A 19,582-nucleotide genomic window follows, 5' to 3' on the forward strand; every position below is an offset into this window, starting at 1 on the left:
CAGCCACCCGTCCGTGCACATTCCCCAACCACAGCCCCTAGCACATGGCATAGAAGAGGGACTAAAGTGCCTCCTGTCCTGTCATCAGAGCTATTGTTTATTCTGGGCTTATAATCCATTGGAAGCTCTTTACATTGATACACAGTCATTAGACCTCACAACTATTACTATCCTGATTTCACAGGTTCAGGAGTTGAGTCTGGGAGAAACTGAGGACCCTGTTTCGGGCTAGAGACAGAGTAGAAAGAGCCAGAACCGGATACAGAGAGTGGACCCTGGAGTCATGCTCTTAACCATTCGATGTCGCTCATATCCTAAGCCCAAACTGCACTGTTCAAATGTTGCCCCTTAGTTCATTCAAGCAGATAGAAAACTGTCAGTGATGCCTGTCCCCTGTCCAACCGGTGAAGCTGGCATTAGGACTCCTGGTGTAACACAGCTAACTCCTGAGTCATGTAAGGAGGCAGCATTTTGAACACATCAGTGTTGCCAGAGAAAGAGGCAGATACACTCTGTCTTCTGCTAACTCACATCTTCAAAAATGCTCTTTGATCAGCTGAAATGACACGTGATTTTATTTGATTAAAGTATAGAAACCAGTATAAAAGGTAGTTCATACCTCTTTTTTTAGTACTTTAGGAATGAATTCTCATTCAATTATGTATTTTGGAATTCCTCTTTCTTTACCTTTTAAGTATGTATTTTGTTAAATACAGAGCTCCTTAGCAAGGTACGCACTTCGTCTGCACTCACACCAAGTCTTCTCCCCCTGAGTTGTCCCCGAGGAAAATGAGGACATTTGGGAAAGACCCCATCACATTACCTGCAAGGGGGGATACGTTGGCTTGTATTCACATCACACTTTGGTACCAAAATGGTGCAGGCAAAGAACATGAGATATTTGTAACAGTTGGTTTGAACTAGTGCAGGGAAGAGAGAGGACTCCCAGCTGATGGATGCTTCTTTCTGAGTCCTGTGGCCAAGATAATTTGGATAATGGGTGTGGTTGTAGGGCAAATTCATGCAGAGTTCCAACGTAATTGGTTCACATTGACCTACCAAGAAAACACATATACAGCCACATACATACATTAATATCACATTCGAAACAATTTCTTAAAAACTTATAGAAGTGAAGTCTATTGTACCCTTTCTCTTTAAAGTAGCTATGACTAGCATGCAAGCAGTATATAACATTACTATCAAAAGATAAATAACTTGGTTAATGAAGTGCCAAACCAAGATTCATTCCTGTACATGTGGCTGCTAGCACAGAGTCCAGCATGCATGATTTAAGAAGTCTTTCCTGCTTTTTCCCTTTGGCTCAACTTATATGAAAGTGGCTATCTCTTATGAATCCTTTTACTCACTTTAATTTGTTTTCTTCTTCTGGTTTATTCTTACTTCTAAACTAGCATTTTCTTTATCATTTTCACAGCCATTTAAAAATGTATTTGGCTAAGGAGGCAATTAAATGATTGTCCTACATTTTCTTGTTGTTCAATGGATTTAAATAGAAAGCTACAAGGCGGAGGAACCCGAGACCTGTGAGCAATCCATTGCCTGTAACATACAATCGTAGCCCTTTAGGTCGGTGTCCAGCATTGTTTCACATGCCAACCACACCCTAGCTTTCCAGCCTCATTGCCTATGACTGTCCCGTCAGCAGTGTTTCCTTGGCAACACCAGATACTTTAGGAATTGCATGCTTTTGTGGGCCCTGTCAGCTTCTCTCTTACCCCTTTCTCTTCTTAGCACACTTGTAGTCACGCCTCACATGCAGCCATGGCTCCAGCTGCCAGGTACATAGAGAACCCACTGCCTGGACTGATCCTTTCTCACCCTCCCCAACACACTAACTCCTCGTCAGGCTGCAGGACTCATCATGAACCCCTCTTCCAGGAAGCTTCCCCCACCTCTCCCAGTCTGAGCTTCTGCTAGGTGCCACAGCATCTTAGGCTCGTTCCTACGATGCCCTCATGGCCTTTCCTGCATTCTTTACTTACTTGCCTCCCCCACACAATTTGAAGGTTTCTGAGAACCGAGACCACACTTCTTTACCTAAAGTCAGCACCAAGGACAGTACCAGATGAAGGAAGGAAAGGAGGGGAAGGAAAGAGAAACTATCCTAGGCACTTAAAATGTAAAAATATTTAAAGGTACAGTCCCTGCCCCGGAGAAACTCCAGTGTCCATAGGAAGACACACATGCCAGCGGGTGCAGCAGAACGTGATCAGGCTGGGACAGTGCATGGAGCCCAGAGGGGGAGGGCGGAGCACGAGGGCCCGGGAAGCGAGGGTTTGGGTGCATTTGGGGGAACGTGGCTGCAAGGCCGTTCCTTCTCAGTCCACAGTAGACGTGCCAGAGAGGAGAGAAGTAATCAAGCCAGTGTCTCCCTAGAATCAGCCGAAGCTGGCTAAAAACTCCACGCCTTATTATCAGTAATTACTCCAATTAAATGTAATTATCTGACTAGGAAGTGGCATGCACGCAACTAGACTGGCAACAAGAACTGGGGTGAAACATTAAAACAGCCCCAAGACTAGGTCTCAATCTAAAGAATCTGAAGGCTCCACGGAGATTATATTGATGAGAAGCCTAACTCGGCCCAGACGGGAAGCAAGCATCATGAGCAAAGCGCAACAAGACTGTTGGTTTTACTGGGGAAGAGGTGACGCTGTAAAGCTGGCACAACCTTGAGAGTGAGTACAGGGTGGAGAGAGGACAGGGAGGTGCAGCACAGGGAATGGAGTCAGTTACATCGTGATAACTGTGGACGGTGCCAGGCGGGCACCGGAAATATCAGAGGAGCACTTTGTAAAGCACATGACTGTCCGACCGCCCTGCAGTTACACCAGTTGGTTCAGTTTATAATCTCCTCTGACTTGTGAAAGACAAGGAGCATTTGCATATTTGATTTCAGATTTTTTAAATGAATATTCCTCCTAACAATACAAACAATACAAGATGAGGAAGTAAAATAACAGTTCTTCATTTCCCCACTCCCCATTCTCTCACTTTGCCTCATACCAACGGATGAGTTGAATCCTCCTTCCATGCTTTTCCCCATCCATGTCTCTGCTGCAAGCCTTTACACACACACACAGTGAGTGTTGAACTTTGCCAAAGCAGAACTGTACTGTTCCCACCGCCCTCCAACTTCTTGTTGCTTACTTATTTATCGTGACCATTTCCAAGTCAGTAGATGCAGCCCGACTCTATATTTTTCCTAATTTTAAAAATACATGTATAATTTCACAAAAATGGTGTCATTCACACAGAGTTTTGATACAGCCTCTTTCTCTATCTGTGCCTTTCCTTTCTCTCTTCCTCTACCACCCCACCAACTTTCAACTTTCTATCAGCGCATTTCACCTAGTTGACTAGAGATACATCACATGGATTATTTTTCTTTCTTTCCTGTGTGGAGAATGTATCATTTTTGACCTGGGATAAGCTCTAACCCTTAAGTGCTTCAGAACCAAGGGGGAAGAATGAATTAAGTTATAATCATGCATTATTCTGGAGATCTTTATTGAATTCGGCAAGTTTGACTGAATCTCGCATTTTATTTCTTTATAAGGTCCGCTTCACAGAGTACTAAGCAAGATAAACTCTTGTGATATCTGTCAACCTCAAATTCTATGACTTAGGAGATGGATAAGCTTTTTAGCATGAGCATCCGACTTGCTCACTAGGCTGATTTATAGCAGCCACTAGGGGGCAACCTTGTCACAAGCATGTGAGGATGTTCGAGTTGCCACAGGACTGTTTTCAGCACCAGATGGACACTGCGCCTACCTAGCCCTGTTTCCTGAACCTGAATGAGAGTCAGTGAATATCTGTTGGAAAACAACAACAACAATTGATCCCTTTGGAGTTTCAATGATACCCCAGCTTTCAAAGTTTGAATCAAGAGTTATTAAAATCAACCTAAAGACGGGATCATTAACTAAATGACATTTCATCCTTGTCATGGTGCAATACTCTGAAGTTACCAGAAATCATGTATTAAGTGATACATATTTACATGAGAAAATGTCACTTTTCAACACCCATTGGCATATACAATATTCCAAGACTTATCCTTGCCTCAAACTCTAAATCTCTCTTTATCATTATTAATTTTTCTTGAGATATAATGGACATATTAGTTGTAGGTGTACAACATAATGACTCAGCACAGGCACATTATTATTTTAATTGTTTGATTCGAACACCCTTGTAACTTCCACCCAGGACCAGACATCAAACTTCCCAGACGCCCCCTTCATACACCCCGTCTCCTACCGGCCTTCCCTCTCCTCACAAAGCAACTACTGGGTTTCAGAGTCATCACTTCCTCCTCCTTCCCCATCGTTTCGTGGCCTCAGTGTGCCCCACAGTCAAAAGGTGCCCGCAGGAGGGCTGGGACCACGCTCATCTTCCTCTCCCTTAAGGTGCCTGGGGTCCAGCCCGGGCCTGCGCCACTGCACACACCCCGTGAGTGTTGGTTAAGTGTAGGAACCAGAGTTACACAGGGCCCTTCCTGCAGCTTCCTTTGTTTGACAGATCATTTTAAATTTTTCTGAATTTTGAAACATTTCAAACATAAAGAAAAAAGGATAACACATTCTCCACCAAAATTTGACACAGGCTAACCCTGATTGCTCTTCTGACTTTTCTGAGTGGGACAGTAAGTGCCATCCCATGTCAGACAAGTCCCAAAACTTAATGGTAAACACAGGTCTTTGAGCCGACACTGTCACTGTTCAACATTACTCAAGTTCAAGGTGAAGTAAAGAAACAAGTCTGAGAAAGTTCTGGAGCAGGCTGGGAGATAACCAAAGTGAAACAATGAACCCGGAACATATACATATACAAATACATATATATACACACACACATGCATATGCACACACACACACGTGTGCAAACACACACACTTAAATCGGTTGAGTGCGGAGAACGGCAGCAGGTCTTGGTGGTCCAACGCTCTCTGCACTGCTCTCCCATGGGGGGGGGGCGGGGACAGAAGAGGGCTGGGCAGTGTGCTGCAGCCGGTTACTAAGCATGCATGAAAATGCAAGATCCTGTCGGTCTGGGCTTCCAGGGGCTGCCTCCCTCAATTTTCTTCCCAGACCACTGTTTTCACCCCTTGAGACTCCCTAATGGTTGCAGGACAACCCCCAACTGACCCAGAAAGGTCACCAAGTGAAACTAGGCCCCTAAAACTACAGCCAATCCTAGGACCCAAGTTCTTAAGCCTTTTAACCTCCCAGATTCCAGTGGCCTTCAGCTGAGAGAATATGCTTTTAAGAAGCACTTGTTTGCCAATGGAAAGCAGTGAGTATCTGAGTCAGACTCTTTCTAGGTTTTCTGATTCATTCTCAGTTGCCCACCAGCATCTCCATGGCCCTCCACTGCACGTGCCCATTCTACCTTCCCTAACATTCCCTCTTTACACCACTGACAGCTGTTACATTGTCACCAAAACCCATGAACATAATGGCTACAAGATCGTTTTAAGTCGACAAAGTTCCTGGAAAGGAGGGAATACATTTTATTAAAAGAACAGACAGCCAGAGTTTTATGTGGCTATTTAGATGAACTTCACATTTACCTCTTGGACAAAGTTTCCGTTTTTGAAGCTGAGCTTTGAAAAGGAAGAAAGATAGCATCTGCCTGCAGATGGAGCCAAGAAAATAATATATAGGAGCTAATGCTGAGTTGAAAGTAATGGTAATGAGATTAGGCAATGCAGATTTATAGCTCACTCACAGTGACACATTTGTTCCTGATTTCAGTTCATTAAGACCGTTTTGTTTCTTTTCTGCTACCACATGCAAGCTTTAAAAAAAAAAAAGAAAATAGGTATGTATATTTTGGGAGGGCTTCCAGACTTCAGCATTTCGACGTCAATGCAAAAGAAACAGGCTGAATGCACACCCGGCCACGGGAACTGCATTCGTCAGCTGCTGTACTTACTACAGTTACTCAGACGGGTGTTGGGGTCACAAAGGGAGCTACCACCACATGAATCAGGGCAGGGATTGTAGAGGCATGTTCGGTCGCCTTCTCGACATGGAGTCTGACCTACAGAGGGGGAAAGGCACATCCGCTTTCATCATCTGCAAGTTCCTTACGCTGGGCTCTAAAGGATCGAGAGTGTCTGGTGGAGCTGAGAAATGACACCACTTTAATTTCTTTCCAATTTCTGTGAAAGTACCAAACACATGTTGAAAAGGTGCTTTCTGGGTTAATGTTCCTGGTAACTAAATACAGCACAGTTATTCCAAGAGGATTCCATAGGAATGAAGACATGAGAGGCAACTTATCCTTAAAAAAAAAAAAAAGGTGGCTGTTGCTTTTAATGAAAAATAAAAGATAGGTTTTATATTTACATGGGCACATATACTTGATTACAAATGAAATTTGAGTGATTTGAGGGAGAAGTCAATATGAAGACACTGAAATTTTTAATATTAAGTGATATTATTTTAAAGACTTATTTACTCCCAACTCTAGTCTTGCCTCTAAAACAAAATATTCTTCCTAATAGTAAGTAGGTGTCAACACCAACACAGTAAGGATACTTCATCACAGTACAAGCCTTCCGCAGCTGCTATGCCTATTTTCTGTGTGTCCTTGGAACGTATCATTGGCCTAGCCATGACAACCTGAGAACTGGGTTTCTTGTTTCTGATGAATGACAGCAGTGAAGTCGGCCTAATGGCTTTTCCTTAAGGTATGTAGAGAGGAAACTGGTTTTCCCACTGATTTCCTGGTCGTGTGCAGATTAAGTGGATAAGGCAATAAATTACTGCCCATTCTCTTTCCGTTATACTCGGCTACTTCCAGACGCACCATCTGGAACCTGGAAAAGGCATTGCTAGTATCATGGTACTGTGCGGACACACACAATCATTCTCATCTATAATCCTAGGACAATGTTCACTATACTGGACTCTTTGTTCTTCCCAGCACCATTAATGTACAGTGCATCAAAGCCTTGCAGGAAAGAGATGGCACCCGTTTTCTTTTTTTAATGGCAGTAGAGTCAAACTCTTTTTTGCAAGGTAAGCCAGGCTAATTTCCCTGAGTTCAGTCTCTTAAAGACAATATGCATTATGTCAGCACATAAGTGCCTGCTGCTTGACAGACTTGTGTGACAAGTAAGGCATTGAGCACTGCAGATAAAAATGGATGCTCTCATCAGGGATATCATCATGAACGAACCTTAGAATGCCGTGTGATCAGTGCTACTGAAAGTACATTTAAAAGCAAACAAGGGCAGTGGGCAAAAGCTTCTCAAAGGCGTTTTTCAGGTGGATGGGGTAAGTTGGGATGAGAGGGAGGGATGGGTTCCCCAGGCAGACAGCAGAATATGCAAAGCCCCAGGGTAGGCCAGTGCCAAGGCTGAGTCCCTAGAGCCTAAGGGAGACTAGACAGGAAGGCAGAGAGCCCAGTTGTGGGCTCTGCCGGTTGTGAAGGCCCAAATTTTCACTACAGCCCAAAACCTGGGGGCAGTGCCCCCAGCTTCCCTCTTCAGTTCTGTCTGGCAGAGCCAGCCAGCAATCACTGTTGACAATTATTCTGCAGTAGCAAGGTCCTCCCTGTTCACACTCTGCTCTCTAATCCAGCGGTCTTGCCCCGGTACCCTAAATGTGCCTTGCTCCTTCGCTCCTTGAGACATTTGGCCAACGGGTTCCCTGTGTCTGAAATGCTTTCTCTAGTCCTATGCTTCTTTGTTAAGGGTACTCATTCTTCAGATCTAATTTCCAGCACCCCTCCCTCAGGGAAGCTTCCCTGAGGCCCTTTGCCAGAGTCATCCCACACCTGGTCTCTCAGCACCTGCCTGTCCCCCACACACTCACCTGTGAGACTCCCACTGATGCACATAACTACTGGTACTACATCCATCTTCCCCAGGGGCTGAAGTCTGTTTTCCTCGCCACTAAATTTCCAGTGATTGACCACATATTGGCACCACAATACACAATTATTAAGTTGAACTCATTAGAGTAAATAATATAAAGATGCTAAAATTTTACTTTCGATACATTTTATCATGTGACTTTCTTACCTCTCAGTCCTATAAGGAAATAATTTATAAATCCTGCCATTGAATAGTGAGGAATCAAAAATTATTTCAAACAGGAAGGGAGGTTCCTTGTTGATATACATACAGTACTCACAGCCAGGAAAGGATTTCCCTCTGAATTCTGAGCCTGACAAAACTTAGCATTCTTTCTGTAGTTTTTAATGTAATAAATCTGTGATGAAAAGGCTCTCCCTTTAGGTCTAGAATGCTTTTCTCATGAAAGCTACTCTAAAGGTCAATATTCATCATGACAAAACTAATTTCTCTGCGGGACACCAATGTCATTAGCTGGTGATAGACAGACACAGCCCATGACGCACTTCAACCTAAAGGCCATATTATAATAATAGCAAACACCAACCGAGTTCCCGCCATGCACCCACGCTCTGAAGCAGTCTGTATTGTGAGTTTACAGACACAGACACTGAGGCAAAAGGGGTTAAGGAACTGGCCAGCCGAAGGTCACAGATCATAGGTAACACAGCTGGGCCTTCAACCATAGTCTTAACAACTAGGCGTGATAGGCGATGGGCGATGGGCGGGGCAAGGTCCCAGACACACAAACGGTGACCTCTAAGCCTAGGAAGGGTCTCATCAGCCTGGACTGAAAGATGCTTCTACACAAACTGGGGCCTAAAGCAATCAGTGTAAAACTTTCTTTTCTGACAATAATGGCCACATGTTAAAACACCAGTTCATTTGATTTACTCTTTCTCTTTGAGTTTCATGGTGGAAATCACACTCCTTTTAAAGTGTATGTGAGTCTATCGCCTGGTAAGCTGAGGCATCCAACTGCTTCTCTGAACACGGCGACTTCAGAAAGCGGTTACCCTGCATTTCGGAAGCTAATTCCTTCTCATTGGAATCTAATTTCATCGAATACTATCCAGTGAACTTTTCTCTTTCCCCGTCAGCCAACTGAACCTCCTCCCCATGCTGCTGAAGCACTTCCCCTCCACTCTTCTGCCTCAGGAGTGATTCTGCCGTGTCAGTTGCCAGAGGAAATCCACCAGAGAGGGTTTCCTGGCTGACCAGTGAGTGCTGTGAGGACCACTGCGCCGGGCAATCTGGGATCCTTCCTGTGGGAATCCTACTGAAGCCTTGGCGCCTTTGTGCTCCACCCCCAGGGAGACGTCTGGGCCGAGCACACACTCACCGTAGCTGCAGTTCTCCTCGTCGCTGCCGTCTTTGCAGTCCTCGTCTCCATCACAGCGGAAAGCGCTGGGGATGCACTGGCCGCTTCTGCACTCCACCAGCCCCTGGCTGAGACAGGCTAGGAAAGGCCAGATTGGCATTTGGTTACGCATTAGTACTTCTGTCCGTCTGCAGATCACAGAATCGGCTCCTGCTCACCTGGTCTCACCAAGAAATGAAGGGCCCTGAATATCTGAACGTTCTGTATAAAGGAATCAATGCATCACCAGTTTTTAAAAATCTGAGTATTTTTGAAATGGAAAGTTTTCTTTCTAAAATTTCTTGGGTTTTATTAAATAGCACTAACCACAGATGAACCTCTTTGACTACCCTCAGGATGGGAAGTAGTATTAATGATGGTGGGAGTGACACTGTGACAAGAGGCAGGACTTACTAAAGGCTTACTGTGTGGCAGTGACTTTGTCAGCAGTGTTACGATCTAATCTGAAATCCTCATAAGCGCGGCGGCTGGGTCAAAGGCACACGCCACTGGAAGGGAGGGTCAGAATGGGCGGGCAAGCTTCCCCGACGCCCGGCCCCAGCGTTTCATCCCTCACAACCTGCCCTAATGAGCCAATGAAATAAGACCTGCAAAAGGATGTGCACAGCACCTAACACACAATAAACACTTTATTGTGACACTCGCTTATGACATCTGACATTTCAAACTGGATGGGCTGGTGGCCATTAATCTTCCGGTTCTTCAGTGGTGTCTAAATTCTATCACTACTGTCCTTCAGAGCATCAGAAAGCATTTTTATATGACCTCAGCTTCACTGAGTTACTGGCGAACATTAAAACTGCCTATTATTGAATCAAGGCTACACAACTGAACTGTTGTACTTGAGCATTATGTCCCTGCTCTCCCCAGATCAGTCAAGATGGAGTCTGCCCTGGTCCACTGTGTGCCGCTAAGCAAAGACTTGGGCGATTTTCCAGTTCAAGTTCAGTTCAGGAAAGGGGAAAGTTGGGCATTGCATTTATGAATGTATATGACTTTTATTATATCAAAATAAAAGCCATGCACCCTGCATTTCTATTACTGCCTCACATTATAGGCAAATTAAATATTCCATCTCCTATATCATCTTTTTCTACTCTTATTGAACAGCAAAAGATGGAATCAAAATTTAATTCATTCAACAATGCATAAAGTGCATCATATTAACTCTTTCAGGTCCAATTACTTGCTTTTAATACCTAGCTGCTTCTACTCAATCATTTTATGAGTCTCTTCTGAGGGTACTGTAGTTTGTAGAGGCAAAAAAAAAAAAAAAAAAAAGAATTAACCTCCACACTTGACTTTATCAGCTAGACGGTGCAGCCGCTCCCTGAGGACTGTTCACTCACCCGGCACACAACAGGCAGTAACAGTATCATTATTGCCCCAGTCTCTGCTTAAGTCTATTAGAACACTGAAGGCTCTCTTTTGTCACAATCCTCTCCATGTTCTCCCACAAATCGTGCCTGAGACCAAGTTTGGAGGCTCCTGCCAGGAAGCTCAACCCCTCATATACCATCTGTGACGAAAAGCCCCCCAGCCTCTGGGGAGAATGCCCCCTTTGACAAAGTCACAGGTGCAGAAAGGAGACACCGGCAGCGGTGAGAGAAAACAGACGCCCGCCTGGCCAGCCCACGCAGATGAAGCTGCGTGTTCTGGGGACGAGGTGTGGAGACAGGGGCACCGCACTGCTACTGTCCTCACGCCACCCAGTTCTCTCTAGGAAGGACCAGAGTGTAAGAATCTTTCCCTTCAGAGGCTGTTTAGACACTGAGCCCTGCGCACATTGGCCTACACAGGAAAGACAGGGAAAAACGGGAAAATGAAAGTCCTCAGCACTCACAGCAATTGACCTCGTCGGACTTGTCCACGCAGTCGTGGTCGCCGTCGCACACCCACGCCACCGCGATGCAGCGGCCGTCGCCGCAGCGGTGCTCCTTCTGGGGACTGCAGTCTGGAGAAAGGAGGGTGCGGGAAGCCCCGTGACAAACACTCGGGACTGTCCAGCTGTGGCTCCAACCAAAGAGCCTCCATTCCGACTGTCCCAACAGCTCCCAACACTCTCCCGGGACGGGTGGGCACAGGCCACCTCCCACCCAAGCCTGTGGCCCGCTAGGCATGGTCACCGTGACCCATCTGTTTGTCGGGTGAGACACGGTCCAGCTTTCTCAGGACCCCAGTTTGGATTTCTGTTGTTTTTTTGTTTTGTTAATGTCTCCTTTTTTTTCTCACATTGCCTCAAAGTTTATTTTGTTTTTCTTGGTATAATCCTAAAAATTGAATATTTTCTTTTTCTCCTTTTTTTTATTGTTGTTCAAGTAGGATGAACATCTCCATCCCCTGCCCCGGCACCCTTCCCCCTCGCCCTGCACACCCCACCTCCCTCCCTCCACCCTACCCTCCACGGGTCCTTTACACGTGCTCCCTGATGCCCCTTCTCCTTGGAGATGTTCACAGCGGCTCAAATAAACACAACTGTGATGGGGATCTCATAAGGCAGAGACCCAACGTGATGGACTTGTGACAGCTTTGCCATGTTTGCTGACACACGCCACTGGGAGGCGCTCCTCCGATCGTATTCTTCCCCACGCTCTTCCCTATATTCCCTAAGGCTAACTGCGACCTCATGTCCTGTGCCCAGGGCCTCTGAGCATCCCAGCTGGCCCTTTTGTTCATACCACAAAGTGCCTGTGTCACTGAATAATAGCTTACATAAATATGCTAAAGCTAATCACAGAGTCAGTAGGTAAATAATCAAGATGAACTTTGCTGATTTTAATTTCATGAAATGGCATTCAAAGTTGAACATGACCCTTTAAAAGGTAGGTTCATTCTTTAAAGGTAAGGCCAGATTTGTACATAAAATTAACATGCTATCTTAACCCTACATGTCACTGCTACAGAAGTCACCTCTGTATCGCTTAGCAAGCAAACAAAGGAGGGGTCTTTGGTGACATATAACAAGGGGGATCAAGGGACAAGCAATGTATCTGTCTGCAAAGTTTTGCTCAAGAGCTCAGACTCTAAACATGAGCCACAGAAGAACCAGACAGGAAACAGAGCCCTTTCAAGGAGATGATAATATTAACATACGAACTTCCTGCAGCTGTCTTTCCCCTCCACTTCCTTGGCATTGCCTTAGTATGGCTGTGTATGCAAAAAGCATGACATTTACCCATAAATCATGTATAGATTTTTACACATGTTTACACATAAGACATCACTGAGACTAGTAGTTGAAAAAAACCTCCCCTTTCTAAAATTAAGGAACCAACCACTTTATAATTTAACCTGCTAGTAATCACATCAATAAGCTACAAGTTCTTGGTTATGAATTTCTATAATTTTAGACAAAACTGTTGCTCCTTACCACAGTTCTGTTCATCACTCAGGTCCCCGCAGTCGTCATACCCGTCACACACGAGGCTGTAGTTAACGCACTTGCCCGTGTAGCAGTGAAACAGACCCTCACTGCAGTCTGCAAAGGAGAGAAGCCGCTGGTGTCAGCACAGACCACGATGTCGTGGTGGTGCTTCCTGTAACAAAAGCACAGCCACGAGGGGAAGCCACCGTGGCAACACGGTTCACATCTGTTGTTTTTCAGGTGACGAGACCGTGGTAGAGGGAGATCCAATGACTTGCTCAAGGTCACAGAACAAGTTACTGCAGAACCAGGACTAGGATCCCCTGGCTCCCAAGTTAGTGCTTTCATCACTTTCTGAGTCTTTACCTGGCTTTCACCTTATGTCACCTGAAAGCTCCTTTATAGTCAAAAATGAGGAAAGACATTCTCAATTCATCATAGTTCCTAATGAAGTTCATATTCATGGAGAATCGGTGACTTTAATAGAGGGTAAGTAGTTATTTCCTTAAAATCCTTCTTTCATAATGAAAGTCTAGTTTTGTCTGTGGTAAGCATGAGCAAAATGGAGAGAAAAAAACTTATTTAGATTATGGAGCCATTACTCACTTTCACACAACCATTATCACTTAAGTCAGTTGAGGGTTTCATAACATGACCCTTAAATAAGCAAGTACTGTCCTACATTATGTGGCGAGATAAGAATGAGGGATATGTAACTTGAGGAAGCACACAATTTAATGTTGGAATACACAACATGCAAGGACATTTTCATAAAAAGACAGGTCTTGCACTTGAGCAACCAGAACTCCTATCCTGGCTCTACCATCTACTAGCTGTGGGAATTTGAGTGGATTAGTGACAAATCGATGAATCTGGGATCCGATCTGTGAAACTGGCATGAGATCAGGTACTTAATAGGGTTGGAACATAGAGACTAATAAAATAATGTATGTAAGATATAAAGACAATTCAATGGGAACAGAATGTTCTTCAACAAATGGTAACAACTTGATTTCAAATGTGTAAAATCTTCAACAATTAGATTTCAAGTGTACAGAATGAAACGCTGACCTTTAGCTCAAACCATACACAAAAATTATCTCAAAATAAATCATAGACTTAAGTATAAGAGGCAAAATTATGAAGTTTTCAGAATAAAACATAAGGAAAAAAATCTTTGTGACCTTGGGGTAGGCAAAGAATTCTTAGGTATGCCAGCAGAAGTACAGGGCATGAGAAAAAAACTAATAACTGCACCTCACAAAGTTAAAAGTATTGTACTTCTAAAAATAGCATTTAAGAAAACTAAAAGATAGAGAAGTTATATTCTGAAAAAATATTTGCAAATCATGTATCTGATAAAGGACTTAACTCCCAGAGTACGAGTGGAACTCTTACACTTACTAATAAGAAAACCCCATTACGAACTAGCAAAAGACTTGAGTAGAAAGCCTTTACAGGAGATGTACAAACAGCAAACTGGTACTTGAAAATCTATTCAATATAATTAACCATTTAGGGAATGCAAATAAAACCCACAATGCCATGCTATTCCATACCTCCAAAATGGCTCCACTAAAAAAGACAGTGCCACCTACTGGCAAGGATTTTGAGAAACTGAAACTCTCGATTTCTCTTCATGGGAATATAAAAGTATAATACCACCTTGTAAAGTGGTGTAGCAGCTTCTTATAAAGTTAATTATAACCTTATCGTATGAGTCATGAGTTCTACTCATAGAGATCTACCCAAGAGCAATGAAACATCTATCCTCACAGATACTAGCAGATACTAGTGTGTGTGTGATCACGACAGCACTATGCACAAAAGCCAGAAAAGTGGAAGCAATCTAGCTCTCAACTGCTGAACAGATAAACCAAACGTAGCAACTCACATGATGGACCACTATTTAGCAATTAAAAGTATCAAACTACTGATATATGTGACAGCATAGGGGAACCTCAAAAACATTATGCTAAGTGACAGAAACCAGACACGAAGACTACATATTGTGTGACCCATGTATAAATTTCCCAGAAAACACAAACTTACAGAAATGGAAATCAGACCAGTGGTTATCTGTAGCCAGAGAAGTAGCCGTGTTTACCTGGGGACTTGACTGCAAACAGGTGTGGGGGGAAGATGGTGGGGGAGATGAAAAGTTCTAGATGTGGATTGTGGAGATCTTTGCACAGCTATATAAATTTACTAAAAATAAGTGGAATAAGTTTATAATTATTCTTCCACAAAACTGTAAAAATGTTTTATATATATACGTATATATACATATATATACATACATACATATACATGTATATATAAGCCTTCATTCAATAAGAACTAGATTCCCTAAATGTTTATCTTTTCCCTTATTCGAAGAGAATTAAGAGCAAAAACTGATTCGTAAGTCTGGAGAGAGACCCTGGAAGGTGGGCAGAATTTCGGCAGTGCGGATGGAATGAACACTCTGCCATGCGTCAGGCAGAAGGAACGAGAAGAACAGGGAGGAGGTGGGGAAGGGGGGCGCATTTGGGGATCAGCCTACCAGTCTGATGAAGACCAAAAATCTGGTGGTCAACAGGGCAGTCCCCTGAAGCAGAAGCCTGCATTTCAGACGAGTTCTATTCTTCTAAAACTAAGTTACTTAAATATTTTCAGAATCACATCATTTTAGAAACAGCATGGGCCATGAAGATGATCTGTTCAGCACCTTCATTAAGCGGGTATATATGTGCACGCACGTGTGGATAACATATGTTCAGACTCATACACGTGCATAAATTTGTAAGTATTCTTTTTCATTTCCCCCAGGCTGAATAATTTTCAAATGAGATTTACCATCATAAGGGAAAATATAGAGGAAACTAAAAAGAGGTTCTAGTTTCACCTTGATGGAACTGTACTATTTCCTCCCACTCAGCAGAGGGCGCTAACTCCCACCCTGCAGGTTACTGCTGACTGGGACCACTACACAGACACTAGCTGAGTTGAAAACGGCTATGACATTTGTGTTCTTGCCCACCCAACAGAGTTGGGGAATTTGTGCATCAATATATAGACATTTCCTCAGGAAGTTGTAAGAGGTCTTTTTTATTTTTGCTTTGTTTTCATCTAAATTGCTCTTGTGGGACCTTTTGAAGCAGTATGCTAGAATCAGCAATAACCAGGGTTCTCAACTTGACCATTAATACAAAAGTACTTGCATTCCCCAAAAGTGGTGGTGGGGGATGGGGGTGGCATATTCTAAACCATACGAGTTGGTTGTGTGTATGTTTTATTTTGTTGTGTTTGTGGCTGTATGCTCCCCTTCTTTTGATTATAGGGCTGGGGCATCAAATACTTCTTTCAGAGTCTTACACACCAAACATTTCCAAAGATCCGCATGTCCTCTGTGGGGCCTATTCTAGGGTCCTTAGCAATTCACACTAAGACCTCTTGAGATAGTTTTAAATTAATGCTGTCATTATTAAATTATTTCATAAATGAAGATGACGCAAGCATTAAAGAAAAAATTCCTCATTATTCACACAGGTGCAGATTCAACTTCCCACTGTTATGGCTTACTTGGTTAGAAGCCATTCTCAGAGGCCAGACACAAAATTAGCTACCTCTGGAGAACAACGTGGTACTGCCTAAGGTCGGTGTGACTACCTGACGCACTACATAGCCAGAAATACACAGCAAATGGCAAAGATCACAGTGCCTCCTTTTATTGGAGTAACTGTTTATTTGGACTGAAAAGAAATGTTGTCAGCACAATTTGGGGCCAACAAATCAGACTTCAAAAGCTGCTTGCTGTGATTTTCTTGCTCAATACAAGTATAATTTTACATGACCTGAGGTAGATGTTTTTCCAGATACAGATTATTTTTCTTCATGAGAGCTTGATATAAAATGTTACTTCTGAAGTTCTTTCATGTTAATACTTATTTCAGTTTGGCATCTCACACTATAACTTTTGTTTCTTAAAATTATCATTAAATTAAGAAAGAAAACTAAAGAACAGAAAACCTTTTATCTAGGGTTCCACTCGGTTCGCTCAGTCTCTACGAGTCTGTAAACATAAATGTGTTGCCCATTTTAAGATTCAAGTATGGATGCCTAACTGCTAAGCCCCCATGTTTTTAGATGACCAGAGAGATTACATGGTTTGCCCCAGGTTACGCAGCTCATTAATAGCAGAGCTACGAAATGAAGCCAGGCAACTCGCCTACCAGGATTCTTTTGACTGTCCAACTCCTGTCTCTAGAGGAGGGCTTCTCCACGGCAGCAGTGTTGACAATTTTGACCGCACAGTCTTTGTTGTGGGAGGGGCCACCCAATGCTTTGTTGGATGCTTAGCAGCATCCTTGAGCTCAACTCAGTAAATGCCAGGAGCACCACTCCCACCCCGCCCCACCCCCGGCTGTAAGAGTCAAATCTGTCTCCATACATGGTCAATTGTCCCCTAGGTGGCAAAGTTGTCCCTGATGGAGAACTACTACTCTACAGTATCCAAGAATCATCTCTGTCCAAAGCCTCACTTTAATCCCAGTAATCCTGCTCCCTTCCCAACTCACGGGGCCTCCCGTTCTGTTTACACCACCCCCCTTTGGCTGTGTGATGTCTCTACTACTGTACTATTCTAAAATACCACAGTCAATGATCTGCACATTTCTATGTTATTCACCTGATTGGACTTAAAGCCTCATGAAGGAAGAAACCATGTCTTAACAGTCTTTATATTTGCTAGGTACTAGAACATGCTTCACACATAGCAGGGGTTCAAGAATGTTCAATAGCCCTGACTGGTGTGGCTCAGTGGATTGAGTGCTGGCCTGTGAACCAAAGAGTTGCTGGTTCAATTCCCAGTCAGGGCACAAGCCTGGGTTGCAGGCCAGGTCCCCAGTAGGGAGTGCACAAGAGGCAACCACACGTTGATTTTCTCTCCCTTCCTTCCCCTAACTCTAAAAATAAATAAATAAAATCTTTAAAAAAAAAAGAATGTTCAGTAGTTTGATTAATTCAGTATAACCCAATTGCCACCACACAGAACTGAAGTTTCCAGACATTTGAAGCTAATTCCTTCAGTATAGAATAAAATATCTTTATTATTTTGATGGAAATATTTCTCATATTTACTTGCAACCCTGTCTTAGTAAAAAGAATACAGTAAATGAAGTTGCTTGTCATGATTCAGAAGCATCATTTGGAAAACCACCTTAATTAGAACCCCGGCACATGGGGCTTTCCGGAAATGCTGTGGTCCAGCCAGTCCTGACGACAAGCAAAAGCAAAGATGGAGAAGTCACAGAGCTAGAAACTTTCCAAAGAAACTTTTCTTATTTTCAAAAATCTTTTGGCTATACCATTAAATTGTTCCAGGTGGTTAGAAACCTGTTCCTCCTACAAATACCGAGAATGAGACTGGTAAACATGACAGAATTAGTTCGGAGAGAAAGTGAGGAAGCAGTCGGAGATACCTGGAGTGCCGCTATAATAGGCAATGATCTCCCAAGCATAACACAGCACCCAAAATAAATTTTTTTCTGTCATATGGACGATCAAAATATAATCGTTTAACAAATCTGAACTTTTATGGACAAGGGCAAGTCAAAGGCAGCTCAGTTCAGAGAAAACGGCATGACATTTGGACACATTCAACACTGGGTTCAATCTAGCACCTGAGACCACTGCTAGATTTGCCCATTGCCTTAAGCCTCAGCTCCACGCACGTCTGTGCAGAAGGGAACAAGAATACCTTCTTTGTTGAAAGTTAAATCAAATCACGTGGGTAATTGCTTCTAGCACAGCTGATTAGGGACCTCTCAAATAAAACACCCCTTCCCTTCGTTCCCGTAAAGGCAGTCAGTCCTCCTCCTCCTCCTGCCCTCTCTGCCAGAACCCTCGGGAGCGGGCCCAGCCTTCTGCACCCACTGGGAATACCCAGCACAACTCCCTCTCCCCTCGAGAGTACCTCACCTGGGGGCGGCCCTCGTGCTCAATGCTGCATCCACTAACTCAGACTGAGGCTATTCCTTCACTACAGGGTGAGGACCCCAGGAGGATGGCACTTCTATGAACACACATGCAGACACTCCAGACAGAGGCGGATGGCCTTGCAGAGTCAGAAACAATGGCATGCTGAGACCTCAAGGCTGGCTGAAGCAGTTCCGTAGATTAGTATTCTGAGGAATCAATGTATTTCCTCAATGGATCGAACTGGGTCGTTTTCGAAATGCATTCACGAGCAAAGCCCCTATCTTCTTTAATAAACACATCAGCTCCTGAGACACTGCTAGTGCCTTCCAGAAGAGCAGGATCATCTTTGCTGGGCACTGGGGAAAATGTACTCCTTCAAGTTCAACTTCACCAAATGCAGCAGGAAGCTCTTACTGTTTGACGGGCAGCACTCAGGGCAGCAGGGGCCGGTAATGGGAAAGTCGCCGCTGGCCCACCACCGTGGGTAGAGTCGGGTGCAGAATTTGAGTAATGCCTTAACTTGGGCAGCAACTGAGAAAGGAGCAAGAGATCTCACCGCCGTCCCCATACACTGGGCAGGATTCTATTGAACTGTTTTCAATCCCCTAGTGTGGGTGTCTGCACAATATTTCCTTGTAAGGCCACAGCGATCCTCCCTAATGTAAACACATTTCCCATAAAAAATGTTTTTTATGTAAAAGTGTCTGCCACAGGTTTTCCTGAAGAGGGAATTCCAAATTAGAAAAACAAAGTCTTAGTGAAAACACTTCTGAAAATACAGGCGACATAATTGACGTCCCACACGATGCTGGACAGCATAAATCAGGGCATGAGTGAATGAATAAATAAACACATAAATAAAGGTGATGGATTATATAAACAAATAATATTTATGGGACTAACAATGTACATCCTTTTTAACTGCAGGATTTCTTAGAACCTTTAAGCACAAATATGTATTGTAAGTATCTAAGAAGTA

At 43.7% G+C, this 19,582-nt stretch overlaps 1 protein-coding gene across 5 annotated transcripts in view; it reads right to left on the reverse strand.

Moving 5' to 3' along the window:
- The window catches only part of CORIN (corin, serine peptidase), a 185,525-nt gene that overhangs the window by 41,278 nt on the left and 124,665 nt on the right, over positions 1 to 19,582 (reverse strand). For 4 of the 5 annotated variants that reach the window (XM_053654913.1, XM_037164757.2, XM_053654910.1 and 1 more), the window contains exons 7-11: positions 12,649 to 12,756; positions 11,122 to 11,232; positions 9,240 to 9,356; positions 5,968 to 6,075; positions 824 to 1,055 (exon numbers count right to left, since the gene is read on the reverse strand). In XM_053654913.1, the coding sequence (XP_053510888.1) occupies positions 824 to 1,055; positions 5,968 to 6,075; positions 9,240 to 9,356; positions 11,122 to 11,232; positions 12,649 to 12,756 (676 nt within the window). The remainder of the gene's footprint in view (positions 1 to 823; positions 1,056 to 5,967; positions 6,076 to 9,239; positions 9,357 to 11,121; positions 11,233 to 12,648; positions 12,757 to 19,582) is intronic. The other variant, XM_053654911.1, reaches the window with a different exon arrangement.

Source organism: Artibeus jamaicensis, unplaced genomic scaffold, assembly GCF_021234435.1.
Source record: "Artibeus jamaicensis isolate MK-2021 breed Jamaican fruit bat unplaced genomic scaffold, CSHL_Jam_final contig_889, whole genome shotgun sequence".
Classification (NCBI taxonomy): domain Eukaryota; kingdom Metazoa; phylum Chordata; class Mammalia; order Chiroptera; family Phyllostomidae; genus Artibeus; species Artibeus jamaicensis.